The sequence below is a fragment of the Pundamilia nyererei genome, unplaced genomic scaffold (genome assembly GCF_000239375.1).
Source record: "Pundamilia nyererei isolate P.nyererei 1_Seehausen unplaced genomic scaffold, PunNye1.0 scaffold00016, whole genome shotgun sequence".
NCBI lineage: Eukaryota > Metazoa > Chordata > Actinopteri > Cichliformes > Cichlidae > Pundamilia > Pundamilia nyererei.
The window spans coordinates 3789887-3805844 of NW_005187417.1; the positions used below are offsets into that span (position 1 = coordinate 3789887).

Sequence of the window (15958 nt, forward strand, 5' to 3'; positions counted from 1 at the left end):
GGAAAATATCTAAAATAAACATTTACAACAGTCTGAAGTTTGGGATTTTTTGATTGCTTGTACACACACTGACCTCAGTATTTAAAACTTTGGTTAAGATAAGCATGTACTGTGACAGTATACATGACAAACAAGGAAACACATAAATACTGTCTTCTAATGTTTCTAGTTTTGAAAGTATAAGAAAACAGACACATTTACATTTATTACATTTATACTTCTTTATAACATAGCATCTCCTCTCTGCATGTGTGAGGCAAAATCAGATTTGACTTAAACATTGCTTTCCTAACTTTGTAGAATAAAATCTGACAATAGTATCCAAGAATATAAACAAACTGAATTGTATTTATTGGTTAAAAAAAATATGCCAACAAGTTTTTACCTTATTGACCTTATTTATTTGAATTGGTTTAAATTCACGTCAGTGTTTTAGTTAGTTGGTTTAGTTGGTTTAGTCGGATTCATTGACCTGCTCTTTTCTCGTAGTGTACTACTGTGTTGCCAAGCCAGTGGCATCTGAGTGATGCACACAAGGTGCCCTTAAGCACAATTATTTTAGTGCGCAAGGATAACATTGGTAATGGCCATATTTTATCAGAGACCACATTTTTTTCCATTAGGCCACAAACCGAATAGACGCTGTGGTTCTAGTGGAATATCTTTTGAAAACAAGTTTAAGGGAAGCACCGGATTAGTCATGCACAGTACATCGTCTACAAATCACTCACTCCCTGCAGAAGCACTTTAATTGGGTGGTGTAGCAGAGATATCTTGTAGTCCCCCAACAATTCCTGTGGTGGTTTATTTGAATTCAAACTGTGTCCGATATTGTCCATGCTGCTTATCAGAGGAAATGACACGGATGAGCCTTGTGAACCAACTGATTGACCAATTCAGAGAGCCGTTCCTCTAATCAAAACAGATTCTGACTCCCCCATTAATGGTGCTGACTCACCGCATCTAAGTAGTTCCTGAAATTCTTCATCTCCTTGCTCTCAAATGCCATCTCAGAGCAGGGCTGTCATTTGCTCCATGGATTGTGTTTCACAACTTCATTTCAATGTGAGCAGCCCGACACCATGAGCAAATCTGGCAGCCCGTCAAGGAAAACAATCGAGACTGCAGTGTCATTTAAAATGTTGATATTTATGTTATACTTCAGATATTTATACCCTTATTCATCCTGTTTTATTGGTTTCTCTCTTTGTGTTAAATAGGTCAACCTGGTTTTAGATGATGGCCGGTCTCTGGGTCTGATGATCCGAGGGGGAGCGGAATACGCCTTGGGTATTTACATCACTGGAGTAGACCAAGGGTCAGCAGCAGAGTGTGGAGGACTGAAGGTATTGCTTCAATTTCATTTTTCTCTCACTACATTGTTCTACATTGTTTATCTAACTTATGTCTTGCGGCATAGCTACTTATACTTTGGAATTCACATGAGAAGATTAGCTAGCTATTTGAAATCATTTTAGTATGCTCCTCCCCCACACGGTTTTCATGCCAAAAACACTTGCTGTATGCCAAAAGTCTCATTATATTGCTTTACAGTGCATTTCACTGTATTGATTTTGCGATATGAGGAAATAGCTTCTTTATATGGTCTGTTCGAGATTGTTCATTACAAATGCAAAAGTACCTGCAGGCTACATCTGCAGCTTCCTCTGCTGAGCTCAGGCTCTGCTCGGTTTGCCATCAGATAAACCACTGGGTTAAAAAATATATATGCATAATGCTTTTCTTTTAACAGCTGTATTACATTATTGTGGCTTGTTTCTGGATGCCATTAGGTGTTCCTAATTTAAACGATCAGAAACATCGTTTGGAAAGCCTTGACCTGACAATGTCGATCCTTTAAGGATCCAAAAAAAACCCCTTTAACATGGGATTGATCCTCTGCAGTATTTTTTTTTCTTTTGATGAACAAATAAATGCTGCTGTCAAAGTTAGCTTCTTTCAACTTAGTGATACTTGTGAAGGTGAAACCGTTTCTCTGCTTCAGAGACTTTCTAAAAGGTTATTCTTCATTTCATCTCGGCGTGACTACTGCAATAGTCTATTCAGGTGTCAGTCAGTTGTTTCTTGCTCGACTGCAGCTCGTCTAAAAGGCTGCTGTGGCACTCTGACCTGGTATTCGCAAACAACACTGCATTTCACCCATGTTAGATTTTAAGATTTTATTGTTCGTTTTTAAGTCATTACATGGGTTGGCACCTACCTCGCTGATCTTTAAACGCTACTCACTGTTATCTGCTGAGCAGGTAATCCTTGATGTCCTATTGTACAGATTTAAATATAAAGGATATCGTCTCTTTTACAGTAGTTGCTGCAAAATCTTCGGACTGTTATAAAACTAATTTTTACAACTTGTCTTTTAAACCAGACAGAGCTCTGATTATTTTTTTCATAACTATAACTTGAATGTGTTGTATTGTTTTATTATTACTCTTTTAGCATTGATCTCTTGTTTTCAAATGCACTGACCTGACTCGAATTTCAAAATATTATTGTAAACAATATTATTATTGCATCAGGATAGGAGGCATGCCAGATAAATGCACATAACCATCTAAGGCTGAAAAGGCCAGCTCAAGTCATTCTTGTTCCTGTGTTTGTCTGCTGCTGATACACCAGGAGGAATGAGAGAGAAAGTAATCAAACTCGCACTGTAACTTACATGTCACGGGCAGACAGCATGTTGTTAGTGGTGCTGAGGCGCAAGAAGCCCGGCAGCATCTCAACAGACCCGAGTGACTTGTACATGCTGTTTAATGTGTTTCGGCTGAGTAGCTTATTTGCTGTCGAGCGTTGAAAACTGACATTAGCAGGAGGAACCTGCCATGAAGACACAAATATAGAAAATATATTTTCCCTTTTGGTTTTTTTCTTTTTTTTTTCTCCCAAAATTTGAAGAGGGCAAGTGATTTGGAGAGCAGATGTGTGCCTCAGTCGATCTTTGTAGTTGATGACTACAAATGGAATTGCAAACTGATGTTATCAAAATCTAATGATTTTTTCATTGTATGTCAGTTCTGAATATTCTAAGCTGTCATCACTTATTTTTCACAGTATTAATGGGCTGATGCCAGTTATGCTCCAACAGCAAGCTAACATGCAGACACACACACACACACACACACACTCACACACACACCAACTGCCAGCATAGCACCGCCTCCTCTTGTTCTCTCACAGTGCTGTGTTCTTGTCATTCGTCTTAGTTGCCTTGTTATATTTATCTACTGAGTACCTACAAATTACAATGATGTGGACTCAGTTTTTCCCTGTGACATTAAATACTGATATTTTTAAGTTTTTAGAAATTCTAGTACGTACATATACGTACATATATGCATGACATCAATTGTACAATATAAGGAGGAGCACATGAGTAGCAGTTAAACTGTAAATATTGGTGGATCGATCCATACTCCAGTCCACATGCTGAAGTATCCTTGGGCAAGATGCTAAACCCCATGTTGCTGTGTGTGATTGGGTGAATGACACTTACAGTAGAAACGCTTTGATTCCTCAAATGAGTCAAAAGGCACTATATGAGTATCAGTCCCATTTACCATTTAACGTCCAGCAGTGTCTTGTAATGTTACTTTGTTGGTCGGTAACAAAACTAAGTTGTTTTACTTGAAACCAAAGTGAGTCATTGCTTTTTAGGTGAATTTGCACCCAGGAGCAGAGTAAAGGGTTGGCTTAAAGGGGTTGGCTAAGGTTTGGCTAAACTAAAGTGTAGCCATCCTTTTAACCACCCCACAAACATATCATGAAGACTTAATGTGAGTCATATATTCACAGAACTGGATTTATTAATGACTGGAGACAATTATTAAATTTTTCTAAAATACCTTTTCCAAAAACATTTCTCGATATGTCACCTGGATACATTTTCACAGCAGTCTTGATTTACATTGTAAATGAGCAATTAAAGTCATTAATAGAACTGGCTTCAATCCACCATCTAACTTACTCTTAAATTAAACACACTTAAATTTATTGACCTGGCCGAGCTTAAAACAGTCCAAATTATGTACGGAGCAAGATAAATATTCAGTTTTTTCAAGTCTGACAAAAAAAACATGCACTGAGAGGAAATTATGTGTTTAAGGGTTAATAGTAAATATTACAGCATTACAGTCAAGAGAGTAACACTGAATATCAGGGTGATTTTACTTTTCAGTTCTGTCGAGTTCTCACTCTGCTCATCTGAATATTGCTGTTTTTCGTTATCATTAACATTATTGTTATATGTACATATAGGTAACGAGGAAGCCTGTGTAAAGTCTGTCTGTCTGCCATTCTCTGATTATCAGCAATTTTAAAAAAATAACATAAGCAATAGTTCCAGATTTGTAATTGCACAAAAAAAGTATATTATGAGTCCGAAAGCCACTTCGACCTTGCAGTCAAAAACTGAGTATTTTCTCTACAGCAATTTGCTCTGCAGAAGCAAAATAGCGAAGCTGTGCCATCGTCTAAGGCCAGCCCTGTAAAAATCACGCCATTGGACCACTTTGTGGAGCTGCTGTGCGCAGCCAGCAGAAGCATCTGAAATTAGAGCTCGTCCCAGGTGACAGACACATATCAACCAGGCACAGTTGGAAATTTACACGATGATGTTATTTTTGTCCTTTCCACTAACAAAATTCAAAATAATACAAATGCCTCCAGCACATAAAGGTTATCCTTTCTGCTGTCTCTCTAGCTAAGCAACACATGTGCACTCAAAAATTATGCAACAGCCCTTAAAAGAGGAGAAGAAACAGAAACAAATATTGCTGTGGATCCCTTTGTTTACCTGAACTGCTAAACTAATGCATTATGTGACTTGATACAACAAAAGTAATGTACTTGCATGTTACAACCAACACTTCACTATAAAAAAGCTTTGTGGTCAAGTGAAGCCAGTATAGGTTTCAAGTCTTATTTTGTACATTATAGTCTCCCTTATAGTGAAAAGAAATATGATGCATCATGGTTTTCTCAGCACGGTGGTTAGCACTGTTGCCTCACAGCAAGAAGGTCCTGAGTGCAGGGTCTTTCTGTGTGGAGTTCTCCCCGTGTTTGCGTGGGTTCTCCCTGGGTACTCCGGCTTCCTCCCACAGTCCAAAGACATGCACTTTGTGGGGATAGGTTAATTGACCATTGACTGCATTCACCATAGGTGTGAATGCGGGGTAAATGGACTTTTACCGTACATGGACTTTTCCAATGGACTCAGTTGGAAACTCTAAATTGCCCATAGGTGTGAATGCGGGAGTGAATGTGAATAGTTGTCTGTCCCTGTGTGTTAGACCTGCGACAGACTGGCGACCTGTCCAGGGTGTGCCCCGCCTCTCGCCCTATGACAGCTGGGATTGGCTCCAGCGCCCCCCGCGACCCTGAAAAGGATAAGCGGAAGCAAATGGATGGTTTTCTTTATGGACTGGAGCAAACTAGTGACTGAGTCTTTCATGCAAGTGTTCTGTGGATTCTCATTGGGATCTGCCTCTCTCTACAAACTTGTCACATTAAGCATTAAAAAAAAAGAAAGAACAAGTTTAGATCAACAGTTTAATGAACAACTTCCTGAAAAACTACCAAACACTTAAACGTTCAGGAAACACTATCCTGTTGGTCACTAGTTAACAATAACTACTTGGTCATGATCAGAGTGAGTGTAACTCAGCACCAGCATGAAGTGATAGCTAATTTAGCAGAAAATCATTTGTGCCACATGCTAGTCCTACAACGAGGTCAGATCAGAGGGTCAGACATAAAACAGGTGGTGGGTATTTAATGATGTACATTAAAACTGCAAAGCAGCCATGTGGGGCCATGGTGCATCAGCACAGCGAGCTTTCTAACCAATGGGCCAGCACATATTCTTAGAAGAATCGGATTTGCCTTTCACATCTGCTGTTTCTGTCGTCTCAAACAGGAAATCTCTGACCAGTTATGACATTTCCTTTGAGAGATGTTTCAGTGAATCTGCAAACAACAGATGGAGTTTTCCAATTCACCACTTTTCTTCTATACATATTTACTGCTACCAGTAAACCGGTTGACCATTCCTTAAAAAGACTGATATCTCTATTTTTCTTCACCATGGGGGGGCAGCGCATACTGTGCTGTGCTGAAACAAGATGTGCTGCTTTCAGTTTTCAGAGGAAATCCAGGCTTTAATAACCTGGAAATTACTTCCAAAGAACAAAAATTGTTCAATCAAAGCAATCGAGAAGAAGGTAAAGGGTAAATGGACTGGTCCTTAAATTGGGCTTTTCTACTCTACCTGAGCACTCAAAGCACTTTATTTACCATGCCTTCACCCGTTAACACACATTCATAAAAATACTTTTTTCCACGCATAAGTGCTTTCTAACTAACATTCACACTCAAGTAAACACATCTGAGAGCAACTCAGAGTTCAGTAACTTGCCCAAGGATACTGCAGACTGGAAAAGCCAGGGATCGAACCACCAGCCTTCCAAACAATACATGACCTCCTCCATTTCCTGAGTTACAGCCACCCATTAAGGTAAAGGGAAATGTAGAAAAACACTTCTTTATCTTCTCATTTTTCACTTTGTACAAACTTGATTCTTTTCCTCTCCTGCTCCTCTACGCCTCAGTCCTTCCTACCAGAGATGCAAGCAGATGAGGCGAGGAGGAGACATGAATAGAGTCGAGATAACGGTCAATTAACAAACTCAGACATAATTAATTAGGATCCATAATTTTAAAACGATGTCTCTTAAATACGATGTGTGTATTGAGTCAATCTGTTCTCTTTTTTTCATAGCCTATTACTGTGTTTTATGATCTCAGATAAAAATTCTTCTCATGTGCCACAATGTACTGATATCATATATATCTCTGTTTACCATGCACCCATTAGCTGTGAAAGGGATAAAGTATCACGCAGATGAACTTAATGCAAAGAAATACTTTGTAGATGATAGGCTTGTATATTCCAGCTGTGTGCCGTGCCTCTTTTATGCCTCAGGGGTGAAAACACAAAGGATGCACCTGTGCTTCCCCGATTATAGCTTCTCCAGCAAGCCCCCATTCAAGATGCGCTAAGAGTAATTTCTGGGTCACAGGCAGGAGTATGAGGACAGATGAGATGGGGAGGCACAAATTAGAGAAATGAGAAAAGCCCAGAGGAAACAAGAGAAATAAACAGAAGTAAAACTACAAATATGACAGACTAAATGGTGCGGCAATTTTATTTATTTATTTATTTTTACACTATTAAACAAAAACTGGGCTTAGACTGACCATTTTATTCTCAGGTAGTACAGCATTGATCCTTTGAGTGCATAGCTTTGGTTGGATTGCTGACAGATTTGTGTATTCCCTGTGACATGGCAACAGAGGGCTGGACATCTCCTCCCCTGAGCCCTTCATCTCATGCCCGTCAACCAGCCAATTGGCCAGACTCCTATTAAAAGGCCCACACGGGTATACACACTCAGCATAGCATATCTTGATTGCTGTTAGCAACCACAAAAAAAAAACTTTTATCAAAAAGAAAATAAGAATGAATTTTTTTTTCACCCCTTTTCTGTTTGTTTTTATTTTTCATATGTGTTTTCTACTTGGAGCCCCTTCTTGTCTGTGAAACCATCAAACTGGATTTTTCAGCACTCAAACTGTTTTTTCCTCTTGCCCCAATTTCCCCCATTTTCTTTGTTTTGGTGCCTAGTGCTTAGCATGTGGAGTGGAAGTTTCTCATTAAGAAACACCTGAATAAAAACAAAGCAGTGGCACTTCTATTACAAGCGCATTTACACTTGAATCCAGGGCTCAGATGTATAAATAAATAACTAAATAAGTAACAGCTCTGAAAAAAAAAGCTTGTTTTTCTCCCTGGTACAATATGTCTCCATGAGGCCTTTGCTGATTTAGGGTGATGCTCCACCGCACACCTGGCTTTGCCTCCAGGGCCAAATGCCAAACACTGTCTCAAGAGGTTGAGGAAGAGGTCAAGAAACCCGCAAGAGAAGAGGAAAAAACACAGTCACAAATAATCTTTCACATATGGATCACTCACACAAGAGGAAGAAATAGGACAGAAACCTTCTTGTGACTAGGAAAAATCTGTGATTGCCAGTTATTGTATTCAATTTTTTTATATTTGGCAAATGATTGCAAATAGTTGCCCTCAGCCTTTGTCTTTAAACATTTTCAGTCTGACTGAGACAGACTGCAGTCACTCTAAGATTTGATAAGGTTTGCAAATAATGACTCTTTGAACACCGAAGTTTGTGAGTGTGATAACTCAAGAACAAGGCGACGTAGGAGTTTCAAACCATACCATAAGTGTATCACCTCACTGAGTGATCCCAGATCTATCCCAGTCTTCAGAGCAACGAAAGGCAACAAAAACTTATTGCACATAGTTGCAAGAATTTTGGTCAAACCAAAATAGTTTCCTTAAGTGTGAAATCTGGTGAGGCCCAAAAATGCAGAAAATTAATCTCCGTTATGGTATTTAGTCATTAAAATGAGTCACAGATTTACCTGCAGCATACACGGCCTCATGTCTGTGAAATTCTAATTACTAACCTTTCCCACTGACACCAGTAGCATAGCAGTCACTGTCAGCTGTCCAAAGCAAAAGCTGTTAAAACATGTTTTCCGTATTAAAACAATGTCTGTCAGGATATCATGAAAAGAAAAAAGAAAAAAAATGAATTAATATTCAGTGGATGCTAATTTAAGCGTCCAAAACCAACACAAAAACAGCTTGCTACTGTTGCTTTATTGAAAATTTGTAATTAAAGCCTGCCCTTGTTAAACTGTCAAAATTAAGACCACAGTGCACTATCATAAAGGACAGCAATGTAAACAGCTATGCAAATGTATATATTTTCACAAAGAATACATAGGAGCAAAACTTTTAGAAAAGAATTAAAACATTAAAGTGACCTTATTGTTGATGTATTTATGCGTCGTCGTCGTCAGTGTTTCCACATTTGTGTCAGCAAATGTCAGCGCTGATGATGAGCTCCCCGCTGTCTTCAGAGACCAGGGGTTCATCACTCAGCAGGAAGTCTGCACTGCTCTCAGACTTCTGGCCTAAAAAGATCTCAAGATTGTGCACAGCAGTGTGATTTTATAATGTGCACTCATTCTGAAGTGTACGGCTTGTGGGCTGTGCGGAGCCCTCGAGCTCTGTCTAACAAATTTAACGTAATGCTGTAGCACTAAAGCTGGGTTGAGTTTGTCTTGGGGCATGAATAAAAAAAATATGTACTCTACCCACACTTGAATGCTGTTCACAGGCTATTTCCCAGTCGTATAAGAATTTTAAACTAGGTTTCGTACCTTGTGATAAAAAAAAAAGGCTGAATTTGGCAAATTACACCTGTACTGAGACTTTATGGTTCAGCACAGCACTTTCTGAATAAAGTACTGTATAGTCCTCCACGTCAGGCTGACAGATGGCTGGGCACATTCAAAATAAATAGATACGCACAAGGATGGTTTCAGCTTCAAAGTGTGTATTTGCCTTTTTTTAAATATTGTTTTGGCAGTCTGTGCTGTGTGTTACATGTTTGCTAATCAAACCCAATGACACAAAAACATTACCTGTGCCTCGTGAGAAATTATGACAGGCAATTTGTTTACTTTCTTGCATTTTAGTATACATATATTTGGAAAAAAGTAATTTCATCAAATATTCAGAAATTCAGTGAGATCAAGACGTGTGCTTGATTTTCCACATACTAAACATTAGCATAGTTATAGATCATTGTGTGATGTCACATCCTGACCTTTCCAACTGCTTGACGAGGCTGTCGGATTCTGCAAACACCTTTATTATAGATTTGTATGCGCAAGAGGATGTAAGCAGCTATCTTAGACCTTAGCGTCCATATTGGCCTCTCATATGCAACATTATGCGCCTGTTTGTAAAACAACAGGCATATTTTGGCATTTGTATTAGACTCACTTAGCTTCAGTTATGTATTAATAAGGTCTTTGGTGAAATTTGATGCAGTGATAATAGCGGAGTGTATTTGTGTCCCACTGGGTAGTATTTCTACCCTGATTTGTCTGTGTTATCTTGTCTGGATGAGTGACTGAGGTTAATACCTTGGTCTCTTTATGGCTCATCCTGGAATTCAGCCAAACACTTTCTGTTTTCATTTGTGACTGGAGATAAAGGTCTTGGAGGGAAAAAGAATATATAAGGACTTTTCTGCTGATTCAGAATTCCGTTCGTGCTATGATCAGGCCTAAGGACACCCTGGTGCAACATGAATGCATGAGACTGCTTTTTTCCCCATTTAAGGTAACCCATAGAATACAACCTACACTTACTTGATAAGAGAAAAAGAAGTGATTAACGTAACTACTGATCCAGGCATGTTTTCACATCCTACACACAGATTAGTCGTGGTCAGATAAGGAAGCCTTGTGTCTGCTGGCTGAAACAAATCATTTCTCTCACAACCACAGTCACAATCACTTACTTAGCCAATCACCCAGGTTTACCTGCCTCCCATCACGCAGGGAACACAGGACGTTCGCTAAGGAGAAGGAGAGAGAAAGCCACAAACGCATGCGCAGGAGATCAGAGGAGACACTAATAGGCTGAGGTTCAAACAATTCCAGGCTTGTAACACTTGGAAGGACTCTCTGAATAAATGTGATTATTGTTCAATCTAAACCACTTTACTTATTTTTCAAATTAGGATTTTCTTTGTTACAGAAGAGCCAAGAATGTTTGAGCTTTTAATGTACCGTAATAAATCACTGGTGTTGCAAACACCCTCGGGGCTCAGACTCGGGTAAACTAAAGATGTCTCTGAGCGCTGTCTTGTCAGTGCTCAGGAGGAGAGAGGATGCTCCCTCATAACTGCCCACAACGCTTCAGCTCCTTACCCTGCAGCCGACTGCTTCACTCTGCGTGTCTATAAGCTTATTCTCATCTGGCTACTGTGATGGATGGCTTGTATTATTCCCAGGCTTCTATAATCATCACACCGCTGAGATGTCACTGCCTTTGCCTGCAGAGAAAATGAAAGTGCGGCTGAGTAAATGTTACATCATTTTGCTCTCTTGTCACTTTGCATTGTGAGTCTTATAAAAACCTTTGCTGTTAGTATGTAGCATTAATGTTAGTCCACATACATACATGCCAAGCTACTAAAATTGCACCTCTGCCTACCCACTGCACTCTAAGAGAGAAGAAAGGTCAGCCTTGCCCAGTGCCCTTTTGGTTGACATCTGCCTGGATCAGTTTTAATTTAATTAAGGCCGAGCGAAAGGTCATGCCTACTGTGATGGCAAAACATGAAGTTAACCAGAGTGGCATCTGGGCACACTTCAGACTTTGTAAGATGAATTTGACCTCCTCTTTTTCCTGCTGTTGTTGGTTCATGAGGCATTTAAGAAACTTTTATTTAAGGAGCTCAACTAGGTGGCACATGGATGGATTAAAGTTTACACAGAGGTGGTTTTCCATCCATTCCTGTTGAAAAAGCACTAAACAAGATTATTTTTGGTGTTGGATTTCCAGAGTTAACTTCCTCTAGGTGTTGAAGCCTCACTAGTTCAGGTCTAGTGAATCCTTTGGGAGCACAGTGACTTGAATATTGAGTGCTATTTGTTTTGCATTTGCTGAAGTCCTGCAGGGCTGTTCAGCTACTTGTTTATAGTGTGGAAGCTCAGGATGAACGGTGAAATACAGAAAGCATGGCGAGCAACAGTTTCAAAGATCAGCAAACTTTAAGCATGTAGACTTTATAGCCACAACATGCAAAAATCCCACAGCAATAATTGGTATATCAACTCAAAGCTGCTCCTGCTGCTGATGAAGTGTTTGAGATTTCAACAGACTTAAAGAAGATGTCAGACACTGGAAAAAAACATCTTTAAACACATATAACGTTGCCCAGACTTGAAACAGAGCTGTTCGCTTGTGTTATCCTCTCTCTGGATATAATTTTAAGCAACTGTGATTATCAAGAAGGAAATTCAGTACAGGCTCATAGAAAGGGTAAAACAGAATATGAAATAGCAACTTGCTTGGTGAGCTCGCTGCTCTGTTATGATGGGTTTGAAATTAACCAGGATCCTTTTGTTGCTTTGTTACATTTTCTCTTGCCCATCATTTCTTCCTCTTTTCACTGTGAGCAGTCTAATACAGCAGAAATGCCATAAAAGTAATCTTTAAAAGAGCATTTCTCCATAAATGGTATTGAATGTCTGGGATGTGACCCTTCCCTACAACATTTTTTGAAGATTTGGTGACTGAGGCATCCGCATACTCTTCTCAGTGTGGAAATATGTCTGAGTTCTGGTCAAAGGTAGCCAGCAAACCAATCTAAAAATTACAGGGAGAGAATAAGAAGTAAAATATTGCTGAACAGCTAGGAAAGAGTAGGTTTATACATACTGTATGTATATATGTCCACTGTACCACTTATTTTGAGTATGTGTTGAATAGTAAAGCCACTGTGGAAGTGACCTGATTAGTTATTTACATTAACACAGGTGTACCTAATATAGTGGACAGGTGATTGTGTTTTCAGATAAGGAGGGACACTGGAAGTTATATTTTTAAATATTCAGACGTAGCGTCCACAAAATATGTCACTTGCGTTTTCACTAGATTGTTGGACATTTCTATTTAACAGTTGTTTACAATCATTATATTGCATATCAAGGTTTATTAGTCAGCACATTTACTCAGTGCTATTTTTATTGATGGATTTCATTGTGATGCAAAAACACTTTGTGTATCCAAGAAGGCAACATGCAGACATGCATTGTAAATACTTGTATGCTGTATTTACTTTATTCATGTTTAAAAAGTGTGCCCCGCCATTGTATCGTACAGATCGTACAAACACAGTAACTCAGCAGTAAAAGGCTGATTGGGTATTGTGGTCATCCCGCCGGGCGTGCAGGCAGGCGTACACTGAAGTTTGTGAATGTAATAACTCGAGAATAAGGCGACGTAAAAGCTTCAAAATGATCCCATAGGATCTACTAAAAATTTGGGGCGAATCTCAGTGAAATCAACCACAAGGTCAGAGTGAGTCCTCTTAAAATCTTGTAAATGCGAAAACCTGAGAGCAAGGTGATACTAGGAGTGTGAGGGGTACCGTTGGCAGTTGCCAGTATTTTCTTTTTTGTAATGCAGTTAACGCAGTCATGTCAGAGTATTTAGCAAAGTACACTGAGTTGATGATATCATATATGTCACCACTTACAAGCTTGCATTGCATGATCTATACCCAACAGTAAACTGGCAGCCTGGTAACAATTGTGTGATGCTAATTGAGTCCCTGGTAGAGAGAATAACAAGCACTGCAGTTACCTTGTGCTCATTGTTTGTGTACCCCATGGTTTCAAGGACAGACGGCGCTAACTGGCTGACATCAGCCAAAAATAATTTAAAACAGCTCAACTAGCATTCGCTTTTATTGTCCTTGTATTTACACCGACCCTTGTAGAATAAACAGTTAGTCAACTAATATTCAAAGCATAAAAACATGTTGATCCTCTCACTGCTTATATAAAACATTAAGGCCCTGTGATCCAATAGAAAATCCAGGCTGCAGGTACAGTTTTACAATGTGCCTGCTCCGTGGAGTGGAAACAGTGCTCCATATTGCACTATTTCTGACTTCCCAGCTGGAAAGCAGTTTAAAGGCAAAGCAGGCCATTTATTTCTACTTATTATAGCTATGACTGTGTCGGTCCACACCACTGGAAAACCCCTGCTGAGCTTGAAGGAAGGAGAAGCCTTCCTTGTTTCTCACTTTAGCAAACATGAGATTCAAATATGGCATGCAGACTCCACAGACAACAGGAAAGTGTTCCTGCTATCCAAAGGATCATTGATCAAAGTGTGGCTTGTTGACAGGCACCTGAGCTTCCTCACTTTCCCGGCTCACCGGGGACCATTGAGAAGTGAATAACAACTGTTGCTCTTCACATGAAAACAATACCCGTTTCACCACCAGCTGTTTAAACTCTCTGATTTTGTACCAGTGGTATTGGCAAACTCAACCGTTTATGGTAAAATTATAGAATCAAGCAAATCTTTTTTTCAGAATTTTATATATTTAAGTGGCACAGATGTTATTCAACTCTATTGGTGTCCATTACAAGTTTTATGGCGTTGGATTTTGTAGAAAAAACACACTATTTTGTTTTGAAAGGTCTCCACATTGCATCAGTAAAGCGATTAAGTGCTGGACTGTATTTACTGTATGATCCATTCCTGCTGTCATGAACATTATCTTTTTAAAAAATATATAAAGAAGGTATGATGATTCCATTGTATTCCACTATTCCTATTCCCAAAAAAGGGAGAACACCATAATTATTCAATATAGTGAGCAATTCCAAAACAACAAATGTAGCTTCTAACCGAATTGTACTTTTCCCCAAAAAAAGTCAAAAAGCAAGCAAATGACAATTCTCCAACCTAAAGTCCTATTAGAAAAAAAGAGGATAATGTATTCAGCAAAACACCTTCTCACTCATAATAAAGTGCCAAATATTTGCAGTATGTACGACTTTGTATTTTAACAGCACACTACTTACACAGAGCTCTTGAGTCAATAAATAAACTGTCCGCTGGCCCATTTTTAGCTGTAGAAGAGGCAGCGAGAGGGGTGAGATGTCAGCTGAAGTTTAAGAGGCTGCTGTCCATCCAATGTTCAACTCCAGAGACAGCAGTCTCATTGAATTGGCCAGTCACCAGACTCTACCTTTCTCAGCAGCAAACCCACACACACTCTATTGGGAGTGGCCAAAAATGTAAACAAATCTCACATGTGATCAAAGATCTAAAGAGCAGACATCAGCTTTTGTGTCAAACTGATCCAGCTTTCCTGTCAAGGGGGAGTAGGAGGGAGTCTCCAGCTGCGACCTAGAGACAAAACAGTTATTTTCAGTGGAAAACCTGCAGTCTTCAAGGCTGAAGGACATGTATCGTGCTAGGATTGTTGTATTTTTGACATTCACCCATTAGTGGGCTGTGGATTTGTCCCCCAGGCTCAGACTGTGAAAGCAGAGTACTGTTACATACTGAAATATCAGAGGGAGATTTACTGCAAATGGCCTCAGATACATGCGTGCCATTGTACTCCCTCAAAGGGCACATAGAAAAAACTTTAGAATTTTTTATTGTACATACACGATCATCATGCACTGCCCACTCTGCTAGCTCAATTTGGCATCCTGCGACTGTATGTTCATCACCTAAATGAATTTTAAGTTAAATGGCTGACCTTTTGCTATAGTAGAGGAGATCCAGCACGTTATGTCCATGCGCTATTCCAAAGGGTCAGAATGGGACTTTGGACTGCTTCCAGTTCTACATCTGCAACAGAGGTGCATAAGAGGATAACCGATTCGTTGCAGTGTAGGAACCGCAGTTTTCCCAGACCAGAGGAGTCAAAGGGACGATTGTTGTGTAGCAACTAGTGAAAATCTTAATAATCATGATAGAAAAACAGATCATAAACACTAGCACTGAGAACTGAGGATTACATTTTTGTTTAATCACAGTCTTTCTGCTAAATAACAACATGGTATGCAGGGTGCTCAGCTGCGGACAGGAAAGTACTGCAGAGGGTCATCAACACAACCCAGAAGATCACTGGCTGCTCTCTGCCCAGCCTGGAGGTCACTGCAAACTCTCGGTACCTCAGCAGAGCTGGCAATATCATCAAGGACCACTCTCACCCCAGCAACCAACTGTTTGAACTATTACCGTCAGGCCGACGGTACAGGTCACATAAAACCAGGACAGACAGATTCAGGGATAGCTTCTTTCCCAGAGCTACCACCGTAGTAAATAAGCACAAAAACAATTGAACCTATTCCATACCGTCACTGTCATTATATTATGCTGCTATTCATACTGTCATTATATTATGCTGCTATTCATACTGTCATTATATTATGCTGCTATTCATACTGTCATTAT

General features: G+C 39.6%; 1 protein-coding gene across 1 annotated transcript in view; it reads left to right on the forward strand.

The window, feature by feature from the left end:
• The window catches only part of whrna (whirlin a), a 212872-nt gene that overhangs the window by 96421 nt on the left and 100493 nt on the right, over nucleotides 1–15958 (forward strand). The window contains exon 3 of the mRNA XM_005725582.1: nucleotides 1221–1346. Within this exon, the coding sequence (XP_005725639.1) occupies nucleotides 1221–1346 (126 nt within the window). The remainder of the gene's footprint in view (nucleotides 1–1220; nucleotides 1347–15958) is intronic.